Genomic DNA, 25,703 nt, shown 5'->3' on the forward strand with positions numbered 1-25,703 from the left:
CTTTAAATAGATATACTCTTCTGTCTCATTTTGATTACATGTTATCCTTTACTTTTAAGGCCACTACCTTTAAATTTAATATCGTTTGCGCAAGCAATACCACTTTTGGTTCATAAACTAGCTAGAATGCATATTTTTTCACACCATGGCCTTTATATGCAAGACAATCTCTTCTGAGTTGAGCGTAAAATAACCCTATTGGAAATGTTACATTTTCATACGTTTGCCATCATTAGAAGTATTCTAAAATTATATAGTGGGTTTACTTTATATGTATGAATAAATTTTCAAAACAGGCATGATTTAAAAGTAGGATCCTTTGGTTAAAAATCATAAATTCAATTTGAGACTAACTTTTCGGTTACATTACTTTGAAAACATTTTCTTAAGGGCCTTACAGTGCATTGAAGACGGAACGTTTCCTTTCTTCCTCGTATTTTGTAGTTTTAAAGGAATTATTAAATAAATATTGACTGAACATTGAGTAAAAAATGCAATAAAATGTCAATGGTTTTCCCAGCGCCTTGTTTAGGTAGTAAACAAATAATTCTTTGCTTTACGATCGGGTGTTTTTTAAAGAAGTTTTTTATTTTAAATGCACTTCATCTTACTATCGCAAAATTCCAGATTTTTTCATTCAATCCGATTCGATTTAAAGAAGGAATTTCAAATTCTTTTCCTTGCATAACTATAAAAAGGATGATCATGATTCGAAGTCATTATAAATGGGATTATTTTTTCAAGACCTGAATAGAATTAGTTAACCAGATGCTTAATCTGATCTCGAAAAATTACTAATTGCTTATTTAAAATTAAGTAAAATTATTTCAATTTTTAAAATTTTGTCTTCTGTGATCTGTAGAAGATTCCTATATAATCTATTAATTGAAAGTGTTTGGAAGCAAGGTTAAAATTTCGACATATAGTTTAATATGTTAATACTAAATATCAAACAAGAATTGTTTGAAGAAACTTAAGAAAAAATGTACAAATTCTTCTATTTAGTTCTTAAATTCATTTTTTTCCCTAACATGTGCAATACAGTAAAAGTGCAAGAATGGCTTTGGTAATTTTAATGTCATTAGGCACTTGGTCTTGCAGCATAATTTTCTGATATTGGCACAAATAAGGAATGTGTGAAAGGGGAATATATTTAATGAAATAGTAATTATTTGGCATCAAGAATCCCTTGCTATAGTCATGTTATGAGGATATATTCAATTTATAAATTGAGAAATAAAATTTTCTTTTTGCAATACGCTCTGTTGATTAAGACCAAATATTTCTAACTAAATTTAAACATTTTACATTGGGAACTATACTACATGCTGTGTATTAAAAAATGCGTTATGAAGGAATGCTATAGCTTGGCATGGTTCATGAGTTGAGGTTTGCGGCACTTGGTGGCATAAGTTATGAAAGAATTACATGGCATAAGTTATGAATGAAGGTTTGCGAGTTCTAGTGTAATCGGCTTTATGTGGATGGTTTGTGCATTCTGGTTTGATCCCATTTTATAAGTGAAAATCGTAGATTTTCGTTCGGAGTGGGACATGAGTGAAGGTTGTGGATTCTGGTTTGGTTTGGCGTGGACCATGAGTGAAGGTTGGGGATTCTGGTTTGGTTTGGCGTGGGGCATGAGTGAAGGCTGTGGATTTTGGTTGGTTTGGTGTGGGGCATGAGTGAAGGCTGTGGATTTTGGTTTGGTTTGGCGTCGAGCATGAGTGAAGGTTGTGGATTTTGGTTTGGTTTGGCGCGGGGCATGAGTGAAGGTTGTGTATTTTGGCTTGGTTTGGCGTGGGGCATGAGTGAAGGCTGTGGATTTTGGCTTGGTTTGGCGTGGGGCATGAGTGAAGGCTGTGGATTTTGGCTTGGTTTGGCGTGGGGCATGAGTGAAGGCTGTGGATTTTGGCTTGGTTTGGCGTGGGGCATGAGTGAAGGCTGTGGATTTTGGCTTGGTTTGGCGTGGGGCATGAGTGAAGGCTGTGGATTTTGGTTTGGTTTGGCGTGGGGCATGAGTGAAGGTTGTGGATTTTCGTATGGACTTTGTCAGGAGCCTTATTTTTATGGTTATGTGTAAAAAGTAAAGATAATTGAATGGTATGAGTGAGAATGTTTTATTAAAGTGAAAGAGGAAAATACTTTGCTTAATATAGTCATGTTGAAGTAAATGACAATTGAATTTCATTGGTGTGGATTTTTATACAGATTATGAGTTATGGAATCTTGTGCAGCTTGGAATGTAATTGTTTCACTGAATTTTCAGAGTCCCATAAGTTCCATTACGATATGGGAATTAATTTTTCTAGTATAAAAAAATACTTCATTGTATTTCTTAAGAATTCAATAAATCTATAGTTTATATTGGATTCAGGGTTATGATTACAAGGATAAAGGAGATCTTTCATGTTACAAAAAAAATGAATGAAATCTAAATGTAATTTGGGGCTCTTGTTGATCTATGGTGCAAAATATTTAGTTTGCGTTTTATCTATGTATGTTTTATTTTTTTCCGGGGAATTAACGATTCCTCGCCATATCATAATACCTTTTTTAAATTTTAAAGATAATTTAAATATTTTTTAATCCATATAAATTTTGTAAATGCTGTTCAACTTTGTAAATAACGTATTTTCTTGTCCTTGATATTTTGCATACTTTAAAGGAATATTTTGAACTATTCAGCGACCAGGCGGATCATGCCAAAATTTGTAATGAAGAATTCGGTAAATGTTTTATAGCAGGATTTTCCCAATTTTTAATTCCTGCAATGCAGAAATTGAATGGTAATTTTGAACTAAACCTTTCATAATGAAGCCTTTAAAACAAAGAAAAAATTAGCGTATAGGTGAGCTAAAAATCTTTATCTTAGTCTTTAGATTTGAAAGAACAATGCAAATTCATTATACGTGACAAAAGAACTTATCAATTTCCTGGTGCTTAACTATTTTAAAATGTAAACTCAGCCATAAATATCCCAGTCAATATATGCAGTTATGCCATAAATATAGAAAACAATTGGCCCTACTAGCTTAATGGGTGTAATTCGTAGATAAAATGGTTTTCCATAACGCGTTTCCTCGACTTTTAAAGGAACTTAATATTTTTACTAAAAATCTAAAATATTCAGCTCACTGATTGCTTCAAAAATGCCATTCTTGTAATATTTTAAGGACTTTTTGCAACAGAATAAACGGTCCGCTAACGAATGAAGAATGGTTACTATTTAAAAATACCGTTTAGAATTTTTATATAGAAACCTCGAAAGAAAGTGTGAAAGCGATATTTCAAATCAATTTTGTCATCTGAAATCAGCTTCATAAAATGCAAAACAATTCTTTTTGCATCAATCCTACAATTATTATGCATTAAAAATACTTCTTTGTACCTTGTTTTAAAATATTTTAAAAACTAATTTATAACAAAATATTAAAAGTTTGTTTTTTCGAGAGCTTGGAACCTCTTTATTAATTCTTTCGTATACGAAAAATCGTAATAAATTCAAAATTTTGCGTTAAATATTGTAAATCTATTTAAAGCTGTAGGTGTACTTTCTATATATAGTTTGTTTTCGTAAGAAAATTAATTTCGAAGACCATTAGTGACTAGAGGCAAACTTTCTAGAGCTCATCATTAGTTACTTTATAAATCTGTGCTACAGCCACGAGAGGGAATTTTTCAGTGATATTAGGATCATAAATGTGCGAATGTTTTCATGTCGAAAATATTGCTATACTTTATTTGAGCATTCATGGTATGGGATTGGATGCATGGTAAAAACTTCTCTATTCCAGGAACTGAAGATTAATCTTGAGATAACACCTTAATGAGATTGTTATGACAGTATAATATTTAGACCATTATAAGTTTTGAGGCAAGCAGATATTCATTATAATAGCGACCAGAAAAGTAAATACATCATCTCATCGATGTTTTAAATATCCAGATATTTAAGACAAATTATTTGAATAAGTTATCTTATAATTTTTTGATTATAATTTCAGATTTAGATTTTATTCCAATCATTCTTGCATGGTGTGATATTGAGTTCCGCAATAAATTCGGAACAGTTTTCTTAATATCTGCTATTTTCTACAAGATTCAAATATTGTCCCTTCGATATTTTTTTCGAAAGAATAGTTTTCATTGGAAATTATTTCTTTCCGTGTTTAAGCGCTATTTGATATCCATATACTAAATCCAAACTAAAAATGGGTCAGTTAAATCATTTTGAAGCTTTAGGTAAACTAATAATTTCCAGTAGTCAATTAAGTTATTTAGAATACAAAGAAATATTTTTATAACTTAACAAAGTCAAATAGGATGTAGGATTTTTTAGTTTTAAGATTTTTAAAATTTTGAAATGTCGTAGCTCATTAGTTTGTCTAAGTTAACTTTCATGTTATTTTTAGAATTTAAATAGAAGAAAGCTGAAATCATTTGTTTATAAGATAATTGAATTCAAGCAAATAATTAAAGGTAATAAAAAGTATTTTTTATAAGTTCATAACTATAATTTAAATTAAATTATAATAAATATTGTTTAATTGAAAGTTCGATTTTATAATCTACTGCATTTGATAAATCTGCATCTCATATTTGAATATGACTGAATATTTTTGAATATTTCCTCGTAGGAAATATGGAATTCGGCTTTATCCAACAGCACGTTTTTATTTTGATTCTGTATTGTCATCTGGAAAGACGTTGGAAATGTATTGTTTTGATAATTTTAACTCTTCTGATTTTTACCGGACTCCAGTGTTTGAAAATCAATGGAATGTGTTCTTCAGAACTGTGAAATCAAGAATTCTGAAATTGCATGGATTCTACGTCTGTATCCGTCAGATTGCGAAACAGAAGTTGTCAAGAATTCCAACTCGCTTTGTTACTAATAAGAGCTGAATACTTCGCAGGCTCATTCATGTTAACTATATATCTGACATCCTTCGCCAGTACTGATGAGATTTGAATCAGTCATGAGATTCTGTCAGCTCAGTATTCAAAAGAAAATTACAGGTGATTGATTATTTATGAGCAGGTGATTATGATTGATTATTATGATTATTTATCGCAGTTTTATAAACCTTGTCCATGCATGCTGAGTTTTAAGTTTATCCGATTATGAATCTGCTCGACAATTATTTCCTTCAACTTCAGAATACTTTTTGCTTGCTGATTAACATGCTGAAAAGTGTCAAATTCGTGAGCAAGTGAATCGCGGCGTGCATCTTTGTTGCCTAATCACCTGTAACATAAAGAAAATTTCAACGAAATTCTGATTCAAAATTATTATAAAAGCTAAGCTAAGTATATAAAATCTTTAGTGAAATTAATATGAAATTCCATCATAGCATATTCCAATTTTTATTTGTTAAGTTTAACACATATTTAAACCTTTTTAAATTATTATGAAGGCAACTTTTAATATTTGTTCTATGAGAATATTCGTATATAAAATTATATGCTTTATTTTATTTATATTCAGAAAAAACATGGAATTTGCGAATATGTGTTTATGAATGCTCGATTTCAACACCGGACTTTTTTAACCTAATCTGGCGCAGCATAGCCAAATCTATGGCCCTTGTGCCAAAAAGCCAAACCATTCAACACCGAGATAATATACGAAACGAAATATTCTGTCCATTAAAAAAAATACTCAATAACCAGGTCTTTTCGGATTAAATATTCCTTCAAAATTGACTCTTTAGTTTTGGATTATTTTGGCTTAAAATGCTCATGATATTCAAATATAAGTAATTTCTCTATCGAGTCTTCAAAGTCGAGTATCAAAAGTCTTGAAACTAACAAAGGATTAAATTCGTAGCTTAAAATCTCATCATATATTCTAAATTATAATACATTTATATGAAGCATCGCCAAATGTGGCAGTGCACGAAATCACATTCATAACCTTATGAAATTGATATTTAATGTTCCCGAGAAGAAATTTATTTTTTTGGCCAATGGAGCCACTTTTTAACGGTTGGCGAATCTTTACGAAATTGAAGAGACCATGCCCTACATTTAACAGAGAATAATACTCTGGTGATTAAAAGAATGTCATAAGAGGAATTCTGCCTATATTAATAATAATCAAAAACGAATTCAAATCGTTTTCAAAAGAAATAACAAGTTCTTGATACATAATAAAATTTTCCCATATTTAAGAGCGAACTTAAAAATATTTTGTCTACTAGAATTTAATTTTCCTTCTTTCTTTTCAGATCTCCCTGGGTAGTGAACTTATGCTGAGATCACAGGAGATCCTCGAAATATCGCAAGATTTCATCATGAACCATCTACCCTTTTTGGAATTACAACCAAAATTGGATGAATGCTCCAAAGTCGTGAATAAGTCTCGTGCATATAGTATGTTGTAGCATCGATTCCACCAATGAACAGCTATGGAATGCAGGATACCTTAATACACTTGAAATTTAATAAATGCCTTCAAAATTACTCCTTCAAAAAGACGAGGAGATTAATGTTTGAACTATCTTCAACCGTTTTCAAATTTTAATCATTAGGATAGATTTTTTTTTGAACCATTGTGCAAATATTTGAAATCCAATTGACTGTTAGAATGGTTGATGTATATTAAAAAAAAACGACTACATACTCATTATTTTTAATATGAATTTGTTATGAAAAATCAATTTTGCAACTTCTGTTGCAGTGGTTTAAATTGTTGAATGATTGTATCTTTTCTACCAGACTGTCTTTGTAACAATTATGGTTTTTCAAAACTCTCCTGTGTCTTGTATAATATAGATAAAATCTTCGAAAAATGTAAAGCATTTGAGGAATAAGTATTTTTGCAAACTCCGTAAATATTTCTACAGACCTTTTGGACATTATGCAAATCATTGTTCTTTAGTTGAATTCAATCATTAAAAAAAATTGGGTCTTTATTCATTACCAGATTGAAAATGTACCTTTTTGCTATTATTGATTCATTCCAGTGACTTCGAATACGGAATTAGAAATTTCAAACATCTTTATTTTTATACATCTACCATAACTTGTATCAATAATTGAGTTATATAACTTAAATTAATCTATGAACAACTCTGTTTTTAGCCTAAATGTTTAGCTATTTTCAGTTACAAGTTTTAATGACTGATCGGTGTGTGTGCTCTGCGTATTAAAACCCGAATCATCCGATGGGCACTGTTATTGTCAAATGTCCAACTATTCATCTAGAAGAACTGGAAATGTATCGTTCCTATATATCAGTGAAACTTGCAGCTATTTATAGATTTCATATCATCATGCTTGGGGTGACTAACACATACAAAGATAACTAGGCAAATTTCTACGCCTTATTCTTTTAAAATCCGAGGCATATACTTCGATGTCCGTTTAGAATGCATTGTACACGGGGTAATATATCTTTACGATATACCCTATGTAGCAAACCTTCTGTGTTAGATATGGTTCATTATCAGCCGAAAAGGAACATTTTAAGGAACAAAAAGTTATTTTATTCATATACCATTGTGGCTATTTAGACTAATGTTTATAAGAATGAAATTGAAAAATTAAGAAATCAGGATTAGAATAATATAAAAATCAATGAAACTTCTGATTAGATTTATTAAAACGGAAGTTTCATTGCAAAAGAATTCAGGATTTTTGACATACTATATAAATTATATTCGGAGAATTGACCAATTTTAATTTTATATAATTAACGTTAAATATGTATAGTTAAATGTATTTTGTACTAATCAAAAATTTGTTACTTTTCCAGTATCCGACTTAGTGATTGTATAAAATTTTAAATATTATTAAATATAAAATTATTAAATATTATACAGTTGGCTTCTTTCATGTTTGTTTAATGATGGGACTTTGCTAAGGATTTTTCCTTCATTTTTTTATGCGATAAGTTTAAATTTTGTAACTTTATATTCTTGAAAAAAAAATTCTAATATTTACAGAATATATTTATCAGTAAATCTAGTATTATATTTTAAATCCATATTAGTGGTGACATTTTATATTGAATTTGCAGAAAGATTTAAAAATCATAATAGTTATTAAATATTAAGAGAATTGAATAAAAACTCTAGTTTCAATATTTTATAAAGCAAAATTTTTATTTATTTTTTTAATTAAAATACTATGAATTTTCTTTTAAAAAATGTATAAATGCGCTTTCAAATTTTATTAATTCATTGTATCCATTCACTTTTTTTTGATTATGTTAAACTTAAAAATTATTTTGGTGATTAAATTTTTATTTCTTGCTTCTGATTTTAGAAATTTTTTGTAATCATTTATAGATATGTATTTTACTAAATTTTAAATTATTTTAAATTTTTTGCTTTTAGAGAAAAAGGCAACTGACTGGCTGATCCGGACAGCTAGTCAGGTGCACTTCTAAAACACATTTGATCACCATGCCTGATCACCATGGTGATCAAAAGGTTAAATTAAAAATGACGCGTTAACATAATTAATAAAAAGTATATTTAATTGTAAGATATATTTTATATTAATGAATTATTCTAAAGATAGAAAATGTAGAATGGATTCAATGAATTTTTCGGTATTCTTTCTTTCTTCTTAATTATTAAATAAAATTTGGTGAATTCTGAATGATTTCTATGAAGTTAATATACTCAACATGTTTCTAGATTATACTTTTTTTGTTCATAAATGAACAATTTTAAAAACTTAGCAAAATAAACACTTTGAGGCCGCTTGTATGTTCAATGAATTTCTGTATGTTGCAAATTTTAAGTGTTTACAATTATGTGCAATAGTATTTATTAATCTTTATCAATTTGAAACTTCTTAATTCAAGATATATTTTACGTTTTTGTATATTTATATTGAAAAGAATTCAGATATCAAACATCCATATTAAATGTGTGTGTGTGTATAAAAGTTGTAAATAAAGCTCTCAATTGTTTACCCTCTTCTGCTTGTTTTTATTATTAAACTGGTAAGCTCTAATTTATCCACACATATGCACTAAATGAAGAAAGTCTACTTAACAGAATCGAGTTCATTTAATTTTAAAATTCATTCAATTGTTTTAATGTATTTGCACTAACTATTGATTATAAAAATTTATTGGGAAATGTAATTTGATTGTAGAATATATTTTAAAAGTTAAAAAAAATAAATTAGGTTAAACATAGTAATTTGTTCGCTTTATAACTGGCTTTAATGCATCATTCTAAAACGATTATGACGACATCAAAGTAAAGAGTTTCATGAATTTCTTCAAAAATATTCGATTTTGAATGGTCATGTTGAAAATTAAAGGGACTGGTGGACTATCGTATTGGTATAAATACTGAAAGTTAATTACCAAATTTTGTAAATATTGTTTCCAGCGTCACTTTCTCACTTTTCTTATTTGGTAAATAGTTTTTCTCTGTGCATTTTCCTCATTTGTTCTTATTGTGATTGTTTGCTTCATAAGTAATTTTATATACATAATTAATTTATTAAAATGTTTCTTTTAATCATATAGCATAGAAATGTAACGCGTAGTCTAGCTGTTTCGATTTGCTATTTTTTAACCTTTTAACATTTCTGTTAAATTACTGGATTTTGGCGTTGAGTCACGCGAGCATTCATTCTTTATGATTTTGTGGTTTATTTTCTACTTTCCTTCCTTGACACATGTATCAACCTGATATACTCTAAATATATAAATGCAGAGACTTGGAATGGTACCGTTGTTTATTGTTAGGTTTTTGCTAATTTTAAATGTTTCATTAACTTCTAATAATATACACTAATAAATATTAAGAAATTGTTAATAAAATGAAAATTTGTCATCTTTTGTGAAATATATTGTTATTTTTGTTAAAGTGAAGTGTTTTGTCTGTCTTGAATTTCTATTGGCAATTCTCTGTGCCTTAATTTCTTAAAGAAATTGTAAAATTTATAAAAAAAATTGTGTATAGATAAATTATAACCAGAATCATTTTAAAAATATTAGATTTGCATTTTAGTTTTCGAGAACTTTTAAACAATCCAACTTGTGTCTTTAAAAGAAAAAGTAAAATTCAGTGCGTATGGATCTACGTATTCGCTGCGTGTGTAAAGAAAATATATTTTCAGGATATTGTTTATATAAAAAGAAAACATTGCACATTCGGTTCCAAATATAATTTCATTGCATACAAAAAGAAAAATTGGAGAATTATACATAAATTTGTTTTTAAACAATTTCTGCACTATGATTTTTAGTGTTTAAAGATATTTGAAGTATGTATATTCCCTCGCACATTCGAAATCGATTTATTTAAAATATTTGAAGTCCACTGAATCCCTTATTGCTATATTTTCATTTATTTTCTCAAATCCGTGGAAAATGATGAGAGCTCTTCTAGTTTTAGAGAGGCATATAGATTTCGTATATTTATTTTCTATGAAATAATCAACTTAAATGGTTAGATGAATTCTGGGAGAAAGACTGAATCGATAAATGCCGTATCGTTGGAAATAAACCACCAAAATGAAAAATTTTAATTTCAAAAAATTTCCTAAGCTTGTGGATTATATAAAAATCCTAATTGCAGTTAATAGAGTAGTTATAAACTATTCTAATACTTGATAATAGTCTAGTCATAATAGTCTGCATCCAACAGAATAGTTATAAAAATGGATTAATTTAAAAATGGCAAGATTGCCAACTGATTATTTGATAATAAAAATAATATTTTTAAATGGTATGATTTTAGCAAACATTTGGTGTAGCTAAACAGTTACTTAGCGATGCTTTGATGGAATTTTAACCCGTATATGCAGCAAATAAAATACTGATGCAATTCAAAAATAACAGTTCGATGCTTACATCAGAATTCGTAAAGACTACATGAAGAAAATAATATGCCGATTTAATCTGATACGTATCAGTTTGTTGTCATAGCAACAATTTTCACGTCATGATTTTAATTCATTAAATATACTCAATATTAAATTTGTTCAAACCGATACTATTTCTTAAGTTTGATTCGTGGAAGCGTTCTTCCAATAAATTAGAAAAATGTCGTTATGAAATAGAAGCAATATTTTTTTATAAATCTAAAGAAAATATTTGATTTTATAATTGAGAAATCTTTTCATTAAAAACTCTTTTTTTAGAAAAACTAAGAAAAATATGGTCATTATTCACTTTTCTTTGGATTAAAGAGCCGGAAAAAAAAACAACAACAATTCCACCAATTTAGAAGCGTAGAAAATGCCTTCAAGAATCACAAAATTGATTGTTGATCACAGTTGCCATCATCTCTGGTGAAATTTTTTTGATTAAAAAGGCAAAGAGCTTCGAGTCAAATGAACTAAGGGATATTGTTAATAATTTTTTATCAAAAGATTTCTAATTTGTTCATGTTTTTATTGAAACTGATAATTTTCATTAAGAAGGTACAAGATTGGATTTTATTACAACGAGAGGATGGCGTTCTTGCTAGCTCTTAAGCAATACAAGAAAGATGTTTGGAAAATAGGAATTCACATATGTTATGTTAGAATGCTTCGAAATGCACAGATTCATTTCTTTATTTTCTATTGAATAAAATATTCCGATGATTTGTAAGGTTCAAGTTTTTTGCTCGGGCATTACTGCAAATGCTATTAATTTTTTATTTAAGTATAAAATATTCCTTTAAATTAATAGGCGATATATTTATTCAAAAATGTAAGGAAATAATGGAATTTCATTAATTTCACGATAAAAGAAATAAATCACTAATTTATTTAGAATTACAAATGCTTGCTATCTTTTACAGTGAGCATATTTGTTTTCTGTAATTATTAGAAACAATACTATGGACAAATACTCTTAAAATATGCTTTTAAACAACACAGGATATTGAACAAAGAGCCTTTTATGCATTAAATTTTAAAACTCGTTCTTCGAAAAAATATTCTACTCTTCAACGTCTCAAGGATTTTAGGTTTTCTGCCGAATGCTGAAGTCTGTGAATATTTTTGGGGAAGTAAACAAACTCTTGTCGCAATAGATTTCTAATTTACTCAAATCCCTCCATTAAATTTTAAACACTGAGGGAAATAAATATTGAATAATTCAGTTCCTAAGAGTCAGTGATTTTAAGACGAAGGCTATTTCATCATGGCATCGTTCTTGCAACATCTGAGAGATAAGATTTCTTCAATATATTCTGAATATCTCTTCAGAATAAATAAGGGTTAGCTTTCAGAACTCTTGAATCTCTTATAATCCTTTAAAAGGGTTCTATGAATAAAAAGATTCCGTCAAAACATTGCGGATCGACTTATAAATACGTTCTGATTCAAGAATAAATATTCAGTTCCTCATATTTGCTAGGGATAGCTGTCCCTCTATTTTCATTTATTCCCATTTCAAGATTATTTGAAAGTTCAAACGCTTAGAATTCTAGAAAATTTCAAATATTTTGGTTTAAAAGCCTATTTTTAATTGTCAGACTTCATTGTCTTTGTTTTTGTATGAGTCAAAAATAACTGAATTTATCTGATGTCCATATATCCGTATCCAACAGTGAAACTTGAATGATGTTTAAGTTTTCAATTAGATAATAACCAATAGTTTTCAACAAGTGACAAAGCAATTCATGAAGTTTTGCTTCCTAAGTCATATAATACGTCATATGAAATCCTAATTTCAAGGATAACGTCTACTCTGTTGTGAATTTTTTTTCCAAGTGCATTCCAACAACTTTATAATACCATATTCAAATATAATGAGGATATGTGTTTTCAAATGTAGTAATTCTGTAACCTATAATTCGTATACCTACCAGAATAGTTGACCTGTTGGTAGTTCTCTTTAAAACATCGTCCCAAAATTTCCTTGCATTTGAGTTCCAGAGTTTTCTTTATTACTCGGGCCACACACAGAGCTTCTCCCTGCAGTGTCAACATTTTTAATCAAATCGGCATCATTTCAAAATAGACACACATATAAATTAATATGTTTTCATTTTTATAAGAGCGAAATGATATTCGATATGATGTAATAAGAACAATATTCGATATAAGGGAAGTACTTTTATGGTGATATCCAGGCGTCTCCGGCACTCGCCATAAGTGCTGCCTTTCAGTACCTCAGTACTTAGAACTAAATAATTTCTGAAGAATCTGTCACAATTGCTATGGAAGGTGTCTTCTCTATAACATGAATATAAAGATGTTACTTATAGCATGTGGCACATGATGCATTCAGATGTGATTTATAATTAATTTTTTCAAACTCTTGTGAATATCGAACCAAATAAATGCATGTTAAAGTACTTACAATGTATCAATCAGAATTTCTTCTCAAAGAGTTAACAAATTTTAATAATTATACAACTATTTATCAAAATTCTCGTAAGTTCGAATATCCCTGTAACGATTGTCAAAAAGTAAAAGGCCATTTTTTTTTGTTGGTCAGACTTTATTAGTGACTCTTAATGATAGTTTATTGTGCTATTTTATTATATAACCGTCGCCTTTGGACAACAACTAGTTCCCTTAGTTAATGATTGTGAAAAATTTAAATTAGATGTTGGCTACTTCAAGAAAGTATTTTGAACAACAAATTCTGAGTTATAAAAAACAATACTATATTAGAACTCTTTCGCTATTCTGTTTATTATGTTATCTGTTTTCTTAATTTTCATTTTATATCTTTGTGCATCTAATAACATTCATAAAAAATTCGTTATTGCTTGGTTTTGAATTTAAAATTTAAATGCAAAGACAATGAAATTCCAAAAATGGTATTCAAGACATACCTAAAATATATTGATGCCTATAGTTTGTGAGAAACATAATCCCGAACGTCTCATCTTGATCATCAACATTGGAATAAATTCAGTACGAAATCTTTATGGCAACGTTTGAAATGACTTGAGTATCAGTCCAACAATAAAATATATTGTTTCAAAATACGTTTAAAATATTTTATTAAATTTATTAAAAACTAAAAAAACTGTACTGCAAAAAAAACACATTCTAGCTGAAAAGACGTGTTTTTTTATTGTAAGATGATTTAAAAGTACTTTTTCATTTGAAACATTTTATTTATTCCAGAAAACATCAAAATTCTGCTTAAGTTTTAATAGTTGAAATTATTATTAAAAATTCCAAAAAAATCTTCCCAAGGTGCACATTCTTATTTTCCAATGTATGTTTGTGTTAGGTTTGGTCGTTTCAGGTAGCCTAAGATGGATGTTTCGTTATGCCCTATTTGTATACTCAATATATAGTATATATATGATGAGATACAATAATCTATATACAGCTACTTTAACTTTTAATAATATAGCTTTAATGCAGTTTAAATTTTGTAAAAGGAAGCCACTTAAAACAAGAAATAAAATCAAAAGCAAATTTCCTCAAATCAAATGTTTTTCACTTCTATAATATTTTTATAAATCACAATTTTAAGTCTTCTTGTTCTTTGAGCTCCTTTTTCTTATGTGCAGAGAAATTTTATTCAAAGGGAAAAAAATCATTTAGAATTGTTTCTCTTTCTCCGGGGCTTCCCAGTTTGACACATCTTATGCTGTTTAAAATACAGGAGTGATTCAAATGAAATAATGATTGTATTATAAAGTCATTTTGTTCACGAAAAAGGGATTGTTATGTTTTTCTTTCCAATTTAATGCTTATGTAGAGGCAATACTTATCAAAGTAAAGGAGAGGATCAAAGCTGGTAGGAAATGACTTAAGAGTGGATTTTTATGTGAGATTTTAAAATTAATGACTGTAACTTAAAATGTTTTTTTCGGGATTCCTTGGAATCCGTCTCTGTTAAAGAGGCAATTCTTCTTCTTTCCTTGTTTATTTAAGCATTCTTCGCATTTCTTTATAACGCTCGTTTATATTATATACATTGTGGAAGACTAAAAAAAATTCTTTATTTTCCAATAGTTTACTTTTTTAGCTCATTTAAAAATGAAATCTGGTTCACATATTGTCAATTGTTAATGCAATAGTTTTCAGCTAAAAGCAGATTATATGTTTTAACTATGAATTTTTATAGTATCGTGTATTTAAAGGAAAAATATTTAATAAGATATCAACAGAGGATGTGACAAAAAAACATGGATTTTTAAGTATAAATTATATACATTCTTTAGTAGATGAATACTACATTTGCGAACTTGCTTTTTGTACTTGTAAAAAGATAAGAACTAGCCATTTCTTAAAAAAATCACTATAACGAAGTGTCATTTTATGTGTACGAACTGAGTAAAACGTCTGTCGATCTTTTTAATTTTGGAAGAAAAAATATTTTATCGAAAGTAGTATCCAAGAAAATTCCTCACACATTTCCTTATAAAAGTATTATCACTGATCCCCCAAGCATAGTTCTTAAGGAATTTGGTCAAAGCCTCGAAAACGTAAATCCTCGGTATTTTATTTCCAAGGTTCCACAAATGAGCTTTATGGGCTTAAGTGCACGGGGGAAAGAAAATAGGAATACAACTTTGATATATTTTAGTTAACCAATTGAAACCAAGAATAGGTTTAGAACTATAATTTCAAAAACATTTATCTGAATTACTGAGTTTTGGCATTAAACTTTGATACATATCTTTACTTTAGATGTTAAAATTGCTTTTAATCATAGATTATCGTAATAAAATTGTTTACAAATTCATAAAATCTTAACATTGTCTTATTTATCTATTTTTTTGCATTTTGGAGTGATGGTACTCATTTACAGTCGAAGATACGACTGCATAATAGCACAGATTACACAATATTGATAGGAGATATCTAAAGGAAATCGGCGGCACTGGTCTCCACGTAACTTTCTCGCATATTCTCTAATAAATGTATTTGAGTATTATTAACTGTATGCTATTGGTCAACGATAATTACAAAAGGGCCTAATAAATGCGATGTTTCGCATTTAATCCCTTGAATGCGGTTTGAACCTGTGAGCTAGAAAACCGAATATATTTTTAATTAATATGCATAATATGCATATAACCAGATATGCATACAATTAAAATCACAGGATCACGTACCAAATTTTAAGTATTTGAGTGAATGTGTTTTTCAGTTATAATATTTACATACATTCGAAAGTACAGACGGACGGATGGTCCATTTTTTGGCAGATGTGGTTCTGAATATGATGAAAGAACTACAGTTTAGATGGTAAATCTGGGAGTAAAATGTCATTTATCTGAATAGTTATGTTTTTGATTTATCGCGTTCATAAATATACAAAAGAACAGACCGACAGACAGTCAACTCTTTTTGTGGATTTGGCTATAAATTAGATAATGAACTAAGTTGTAGATTTCAAATCTGTGCATACAGTTTCATACATGTAACTTGTTTCGTTTTGAAATGGTCGCTTTTTATGATATTCGGACAGCAGGACAAACTTACTTCCTTACAATATATTTCGTTAAAACTTAAATAAAAATCTACAAATTTGGTGTTAACCATACATAAGAAATTTTATTTGTTTACTTCCCAGCGTTTCTGAATTATTCTATTCACAGATAGAGAAGCAGACATAATTCCAAGAATGTGTTATCGAACTCAGTAAGGTCTGAAATGTGGATATTTGCCAACATCTCCCCAAGAATTTTGACGATTACAAAATTTTTACTTTTTTTATTCGTATATGAGAAATTATAACGAAATGAAGTTGTATGATTTATTTTTCTTTCATTTTATGGAAGAAAGAAATTTCTTTATATTAGAAAATTAAAATTTTAATGAAGGAAGACCAAAAATCTCCTCCATCCCGTACAGTTTAACTTTTGATTGGAAATCACAACATAGAAGTCAAATTTTTCCAAAACATTTTTAATGAATTTTTATACAACAAAGGTTTTCTTATAAATTTGGTTGTAAAATTTCACTCGAAATATTTATTATTACATTTTTTATCCTCAAAGATACGTTGCTTTAAACTAATTAAGGCAAATTCCATTAAATGGGTTAAAGAATAATTAATTCTTGCAACTGGTATATTTGCCAAGTTTTTTTTTCTTTTTTAACAATATGATACTATTCTTCAAAACTGTTTTGCAGCTGAAAATTAGCAAAACTGAAGCAATGGTTATGGTTAAAAATGTAATAACTTTATTCATGTTATATTTTTATGACCATATATTCTTAAAATATTTATTAGTGTTAATCATTATATATATACAAATACTATTTGTGAAACAGAGGTGTGAATAGCTTATAAGCCAGCTTGTGTTGTTGTGTATAAGAGCTTGTGTTGAAGAGCTTATAAGCCAGTTAACAGCTACGAAACACAGGCAATGGATTTTGTCTTGTGGTCTTGTTACTCGGCTGCGAACCACAAGGTCCCAGGTTCTATTCTCTCTCATAACAATTCGCTACAGCATATCGACGTATATAAAAATTCAACCTTATCGATCTTATTTTTATAAATAAATTTTTTAATCATTTTAAATGAATTGTATTTTTTTCTAGGCTTAAGTATTCCTTTGACACCAAAAAAAAATATAAAAAACCGTGTTAATTCAATATTAAAAACTGGTTTTGAAAGATAAATTACTTTTTAATATATTTAATTACCGGTTTGTTCTGTCTATTTCCAATTTAAAGAATATCTTTTTTTTAATTAAAAAAAATGAGTCAAGGTTTTGAAGGGAATTCTCATTCGTTACTCAAATGCAGTTCTGAAGAAGTTTCTCGTATGGCTCATTTAGAAGCGTATAGATTAATCTCCGTGTTGAATGCATTATACTCATTAATTGGAGCAAAAATTATTAAAAATGATTTTTAATGACCGAAGTAAATTGAAAAGTTACAAAGGGCTCGAAATATCTCTGATAGAAAAGGCTGTTTCATAACATAGTTATCTTAGTTTCCTTTTACTTTACCGAATCAATAGAATGCAGAGTTAAATTAAGTATTTCGGAAATGAATCAAGACTTGAAAATAATTATAGATATTTTTACTATAATGCGGAGTACGATTCCCAAATTCTTCTTATTTTAAGGAAAGGTTTTCATTTAAAGTACATTATTTCGAAAGGCGATTAAAATTGTTTTTGGCTTAATGATTTCTATTGAAATTGACATCATGAAAGCAAAATGCGATAGAATTTATTTCCAGTAAGAACTATGTCATTAAGGGTTATACAAAAAAATTGCTATAAATGTTATTAAAGAAGACAAAATCAAGAATTTCATTAGTTCATGAAGATGCCTAGTTTAATGATAATGAAACTTTAATGAATGAATGTTGCAAATCAATTAAATAAAAGTCAATATTTATTAAAAATTTCTTAAATATATCCGAAAAACAATAATTTATCGATAATATATTCCTATTCTATATTCAGCGGCTAATTGTAAAACATGCAAAAATATTCAAAAATTTCAATTTCTCTTCTATTAGACCAAACATTTTGCATCATTTTCAATGTTTCTGTATTTTAGCAAAATTAAAGAAACATTGTCTTAATGTTTGTTTTATCTTCCTATTTCTCAATTAATATTTAATTAATGCTCAAAAATTTCTTACTTGCTTGAGGAAAACTTATCTTTATCTAACTAATTCATTTTTTTTTTCAAGATTCTTTTTAAAAAATCAGATGAGAATGAAGAAATAGAAATTAGGGAAAATAATAAAATGAAACGAAGAAATAAATCCAAATAAGGAAATGATCTCGTCAAACATTTACACATATTCTCCAAAAAATACTGTAAAATGTTCCCCTTTTGTACAAAAACATCGGGCCTTAGATAATGCAGTGAAAGAAAGGAATGCTCATATTTTTATTTTCAGAGTACTTCACATAAAAATTTAAGGATTGTCTATATATTACGGACGGAATGATTGGCCTCAAAATTTTGCACTGAATTACAATTTTAAACAATATCGGCACAAAATTTCATGATCCTAAGTCAGTATATTGATCAGTAATAACATTTGCATGCATGAGAAAGTACCTATAGACAGATGGACAATCTCTTCATAGGTTTGGTTCAAAATTTAATACATGCCTACATTTTAGAATTTAAAAACGAGAATGAGATTTCTTTCTGATAAAATCACATATCAAATTTCCTATATTTAAGTCCAAATCGTTTTTAAGAATCATGTTTAGAAGCTTGGGAAAATATAGGGCAACAGAAAGTTCATTCTTGAATAGATTTGGTTCAAAATATGATGGATATCTAAACTTTAGTTGCTGAATCTATGTACCAAATTGTATTCATCTAGCTCTCTTCTTTTTGTAGCTTTTAACTTATAATCCTGCAACCAAACAGACAGACAGACATGGACTTCTTTTAGGATGGATTTCTTTTAAAATTTGACGCAAATTTACAAATTTGGTGTAAAGAGCGTATATCAAATTTTATTCGAATTAAGTTCAAAAATTTTTATAAAACTAGATATCCAAATTTTGTCCACAGACAAGACAAACCGGCATACATAATTCCAAAACTGTTCTTTTTTGGATTTCTGAAACATGGAGATTCATAAAAATTTTGAGTTTTATTTTTTTGACAGTTACAATATTTTCTCTTTATATAATACCTATATGAAAAACTAAAAATTCCTAATCTTTTAAAAACAATTTTATATGGAAAAATATTTTCTGCATATCCTTACTTTTCAAAAATTATGGACAATTTTTATTTTATTTTCTTCCATGTAGAAAAGCCATGCTATTGAAAACAACCATGTCTTTCAGGAATTTTTACATTGCTATCGCTATAATAATGCTCGTCAAAAAATGACGTGTGATGAAAAAATAAGCGGTTGCTTTTCGGTACCACGTAAATAATGAATATCTGAGGTTCAATTCTTCCCTTTTTTACATTATTTAGCCAATCCCTGTATGTTACAGACATTTTGCTATTGAAAAATTGTTGTGAAATAGCTAGATTTCTGGACTGAGAAAATGTGTTCACTGTTTTGATTGTGATAGAACCAACCATCAAAAGATGAGAAGGGAAAATGAATGTTTCTCTAGCTTCCTCAAGTTCTGATTATATGTTTGGTTTAACTGTTCTGCTTTAACATTCTCAACCAGCTGCTATGTGTTATTGGAAAGTTGTCAATGAATAGTGTCGTTAAACAATAAAACTACTAGTTTGAGTGTATCTCACTTTTTGTTCTGGATTTCATGGGAGTAATGTTGGAGTGTATTACGAAAATAGAAGGCATAGATTGTGCCATAAAGACTGTGCCATAAAGTTGACCATAAAGCTCTTTTTTTCCAATGTTGTGTGAAGATTTTAAATCTTTCTGAGTTAGTTCATTAATACTTTTGATACTCAGATAGTTCTTCGATCGGCTGAAAAACCAGAAAGTATCTGCTGAAGAGCCAGAAAGTATCGACTGAAAAGCTAGAAAGTATCGGCTGAAAGCCTTATACTGAAGTTCAATATATACGTAATAACTTCAATATAAGACGTTTCTTACTTTAAATTTTCTTAATTTTTCTCCTTAACATTGAAGGGAAGGTGTTTTTCGTAAAGACAAATCAGATATAATCTTGAATTATCTGAATGTTCCGGAAGGAAAGAAACTGGTGTAAACGTCTGAAAGATCCTTCTGAGGAAGGATATTACTGAGGCACTGCTACATATGCTTCTGCTGAATGCAAAGCATTGCCTTTACCTTATTTCAGCAGATATTAAATTTCAGACAAATGTGTGAGCTGCCATGATTTTATATTGATCTTAAATCGTTGATCATCGCATTATTATAGCAATACAATACTTTTAATTAAGAAGTAATACTAGAATAACACAGTTGATAAATGGTTCATAAAAATTCCCCTTTTTTTTCAAATTGCATTTTGTAAATAATAAACTTTTTATAACAATCTGTACTAGTGAAATGAACTACATTCAGTCATTATTAATAAATTTCTGAAAACATAAAAATTATTATATAATGTTTATTGAAGCAAACTGTTTTAATCAATGAAAGTCTTTCTTTTAACTGCACTTGTTTATCAAATCGGTATCTTTATAATGGGCTTATTTTTGGAAAGAAATCATATTGACTTTAAAGCTCTTTCAAGAATCATAGCAGTAATATCTCTAGAAATAAAAAAATGGTTGGTTTATCCTATAAAAATATTCTTTTGTACTTAATGTATCTTTCTTACACGCATTAGACATACTCAAATTATTTCTTAAAAACAGAAATTTATAAAACTTTCGAATAATCCCATTGCTCTTTTTGTTCTCCAAATAAGCATTTTCTATTATCATAAGCCAACCCCCCCCCCCTAAACTAATAGAAATTGAGGTTTTAGTCTCTAAAAGAGGATTTTAGACTGCACTAATAAATCAAAGAAAGAGAGCTAAACTTCCAAAGAGTATTAAGACTCCAAAGAGTATTAAAATTTTTTCTGCAAACTAAATCGAAAAGCCTTTTAATATTTGAGAAACTATAAATAAATTCTTACTTTTTGATAGAAGAAAAGTTTTTAGGATTATATATTAGGAAAACAGTTCCTATTTTTTACCCAAGCTAAAATTTAATTTTAAATAAGCTTCTATAGCAATTTTTCTTTTAAAAATTATAACTTTAAAATAATTTGAGTTTGATATAATAGTATGACCAGATCGGCGCTTAATTTAAAAATCAATATATTTTTACAATTTGATTTGAAATTTTAATAAATCTAAATGTTGTATATTTTGGGAGAAATAATGACAAGAATCTGAATAATTCTCAGTTCAAATTTTATTATTTAAATTTTTTATTTCATAATTTTGAAAAGAAAAAATAACGAAAAAATCTTAGATTTATTTTAAAGAATTTATTTCAAACCAAAGAAAGGAAGATAGAATGATATGATAAGTAAATAAATAATAAATAATATTTGTAAATAATTGGCAATAGCGTACACTCAACTTTGCTGAAATTCAAATCCTTCACTGGACGATTTACAGTATCATGTTTAGAAGACAGAACTAAACTCCCGAGGGCTTTCTAATGAAAGCGTTTTCAAAATTCGATTATATGGTTTTAGAAACAGGAGAGTGTGGTGAAAAGATGTTATGCTTTATCCCAAATAAAAAAAAAAGTTTTTATTTGGGATAAAAATGTAAAAAAAGTTTTTTTACATAAAATTACAATTAAAACCTTAAAAAATGGAGTTTTAATAAAAATATGAAGGAGAATTATAATCTTGTAATACACGTCAAAAGGTATTCAGGATAAAACATAACCGAAGATCTAATTCTTCTTTCCCTGATACAGTAACAAGTCTTATAATGACGCAGTTAAACCACTTTATTATATCTAGACACCACTTTTTTTACTATTGCGTTCGCCATTCAGAAACTATCGTGAATATACAGTGTTTTAGTGTATATTATGTATAAGAGAATCAGATATCCATAAATTTTGTCCCTTTCAATTTCTATTCCCAACTGTTTACCTGAGAAATTATGTTCCTAATACTGGCAGTCCTGAGGACCACTATTGTCACCACTTCATCTAACCTGTGCTGCTACTAACTGTTAGCAATAAAATTTATTATGGCATATATCATTGCTTTCTCTTGTGTGTCGTTTGTGAGTTATGTGGAAATAAAATTTGAAAAGTTTGATAGCATATCTTATACTTCATTTAACATTTAGCTGAAATTCAGTTTATTTTGTAATATATACATTGTTTTAAAACTTTCACATATAAAAATGATAGAACATTTTAATAAAAACATAAAATAATTCCTTTCAGCATACTGAAGGGGGTAGATAGTTTCTTTTGCACGGAGTTATTAAGGAAAAGAGAATTTCATTCGTTTTCAACGGTTCGTCCTTTAATTTCATTACATTTAAAACTGTAAGAAAGCGAGAGGTGAAAAAAAAATTTAAAAAATTGGATCTCCAATGAAGTGTTATATTCAAATGTTAAAAGATGGTCAAAGTAAGAAGATTTCTAAGAAACTGAGAAGTGAAAAAACATTCATTAAAGAAATTGTTCTTTTTGATCAATCGATGATTCGACTGATTTCATTTATGTTCTTACTTCGCTAAGAAAGAAGCTATGGAAAAATGAAAATTTTTACTTCTAACATTTCCACTCCACTTAAGCTGGATAATCCGTCCACAAATTCGTTCGACTAGATATATAGCACCTAGTTGATATACCCGCCTTTTCAGGGATTGAAATACTTTAAAATTTAAAGTTCTCGACATAAAAATTAGCTTTTCTAAATAAAATAGCATATTATACGAAATCCTTTTACTACCTAAAATATTTTAAGTTTGAATTTAATTAAAATTATAAAATTGATTGATCCAGATGATTTTTAAAACCATCCCATAGCTAATTTTTCCATAATTGTTTTGATATTTGATACATTATTACTGAAAATTTTGATCAGAAATCCTAGAGAATAAGAAATCTTTACTTTAAAAATCACTATTTTAAAATCAATAAAAGCACGTCCGAAATGAATTAAAATAAAAGAAAAATTTTAAAATAGTGGTAGTGTAGTACAAAGATAAAACAATAGCTTCGTTAATATTTAATTAATTGAATATTTTATTAATTTTTATATGAGATATTAACAAAATCTTTTCTTATGTCTTATAAGTATGCAAAATTTGGTTGCATTCAGCTTAGTTGTTTAGGAAGAGACATTGCATATACATACATTATCTCAATGATTTTTATGTATATTAAGATAAATCTATATTAAATAAAACGGTTTAAGCTTATTTTTTAATTTAGTAAAATTTCAAAAATAAGTTCTCCTAATTGAACATTCTCATATTTCAAAGTAATCTGTGCCAAACTCGATAGCTTTAGGTGAAGCAACCTATATACTACAGAGGATGAAAACACACATACACAAGTAAATTCTTCCTCATTACATAGTACAGAGACAGTACATAAGTATATAGATATGTGTTTTATATATATATATATATATATATATATATATATATATATATATATATATATATATATATATATATGTGTGTGTGTGTGTGTGTGTGTGTGTGTGTGTGTGTGTGTGTGTGTGTGTGTGTGTGTGTGTGTGTGTGTGAGTGTGTGTGTGTGTGTGTGTGTGTGTTTAAGTGCGTATACATGTGTACATGTGTGTTTTTACGTATGTACATGTGTGTGTGTGCGTGTTTACGTGTGAACGTGTGTGTGTTTACGTGTGTAGGTGTGTGTGTGCGTACGTGTGTGTTTAATTAGAGATTAAAAAGTCGATATGGAATGGTGGCAACTTTGGCTACCAGAGCCACTGTTTTCACTCATATAAGCCATGAGAATCTATTAGTAATCCTGTAAGAAATTTACTTAAAATGTTGCCTAAATTTTGTAAAACATCAGCACACAGATTCGAATCTGCCACAAAGTAATAGATACTCTACATTGAAATTATTGTACAATTTTATATCCCCCTAATCTATGGCAGTAGAATAATTCTGTAAATAATATACCAGTTGTATATTTACATAATACTACCTGTGTTATGTAAAATACCAAGTACCAGATAACCTGCAATAGCGTAATGAAAGTCATTCATTCACGTTAAGTAATATCTAGGAATCTACCCGAAACGCCATCTAGCACACAATTTCGAATCTGCTATAGCTTAAAGCCCCGTTCCGACGGCCTGTTTCCTTTATGGATGTTGTAAATCTGCCATCTGACCTATTGTAGGACCTCTCTTGTCTGTAGACGTCCATCGGGAACTTCTCATAAATTGTCGGTAAAATGAACAGACATCAAAGAACCCCGAAAAATCACAAGAGAAGGGAAATATAAGAAAGACACGCACAGCCCGTTTAAACGGTATAATATAGTAGATCCTTCGCTTCACTATTACAGTTTATATTTTCAGATACAAAAACTGTGACAAATATTGTTTTTGCTGGAAGCACCAAATCTGTTGGGTATACGCTTATAAGAAATCTGCCTGATATACATATATTCCGTAAGCTAAATTACTCTCAGATTCAAATTTGAAACAGCCCAATGGATATTCTTCGTCCCATTCCAAAGCAACTATTTTCTCTCACCTAAGCCATCCGATCATGCACGTGTCTAGAAGAAATATTTTCCGATAGTTTCCTTCAAATCTATGGATAGTTTCATTCTTTGAAGTGACAATGAAATAACAACAATCCTTTTATCCTTTCTTCATATATCTTTTTAAGACTTTCAAAATTGCAGGAAACACATTTGGAGAATAGATATTTTGTCTTTTGTGTATGAAAAGCTTTATAATAAGAAATAAAACATGTCTATTGCATAAATTCCAAATATTCGAATTATATGGAATAAACAATTGACCCAAAGCCTTTATTGGCAGTGCAAAAAAATCATAATGGACACCATGAGATTTGTAAAGAGAGTTATCGGGAATGATTTGAAATGAAAAAAATTATATTTTGCGACAGGCATGGATATTAAATAGCGTCTAGACGAAAGGAATAAATTTTGCGTTACAAAAATAAACTTAATTTCTCGAGAAACACATAAATGTATTTTCTAAGTGAGAAAAAAAAACGGATGCAGTGTAATATGGAAACAATATATGGGTGAACAAAACCCTTAATACAAATGGAAATTTAATGTAATTATAGGTATATTATATTAAATAATAACCTGTCTACATATTTCATTTCATTTCATAGAGGAGGTAATTTTATGCATTTATAAGGTAATAACTCTTTTAAAATATAAACTATTAAAGAATAGAAATTATAAATATAACTGGATATTTTTGGAAT

General features: G+C 28.6%; 1 protein-coding gene across 1 annotated transcript; it reads right to left on the bottom strand.

Annotated features, from left to right (window-relative positions):
• Window positions 1-1,476: 1,476 nt before the first annotated feature.
• Window positions 1,477-2,016, bottom strand: LOC129971744 (circumsporozoite protein-like). The gene has a single exon (XM_056085720.1). It carries the CDS (start codon window positions 2,014-2,016, stop codon window positions 1,477-1,479), a length of 540 nt encoding a protein of 179 aa, XP_055941695.1.
• Window positions 2,017-25,703: the final 23,687 nt, after the last annotated feature.

The sequence above is a fragment of the Argiope bruennichi genome, chromosome 6 (genome assembly GCF_947563725.1).
Source record: "Argiope bruennichi chromosome 6, qqArgBrue1.1, whole genome shotgun sequence".
NCBI classification, from domain to species: Eukaryota; Metazoa; Arthropoda; class Arachnida; order Araneae; family Araneidae; genus Argiope; species Argiope bruennichi.

Bases quoted from the DNA above. Each gene is read 5' to 3' on its own strand.
- LOC129971744 (XM_056085720.1), bottom strand. From the start codon at position 2,016: ATGCCCCACGCCAAACCAAACCAAAATCCACAGCCTTCACTCATGCCC.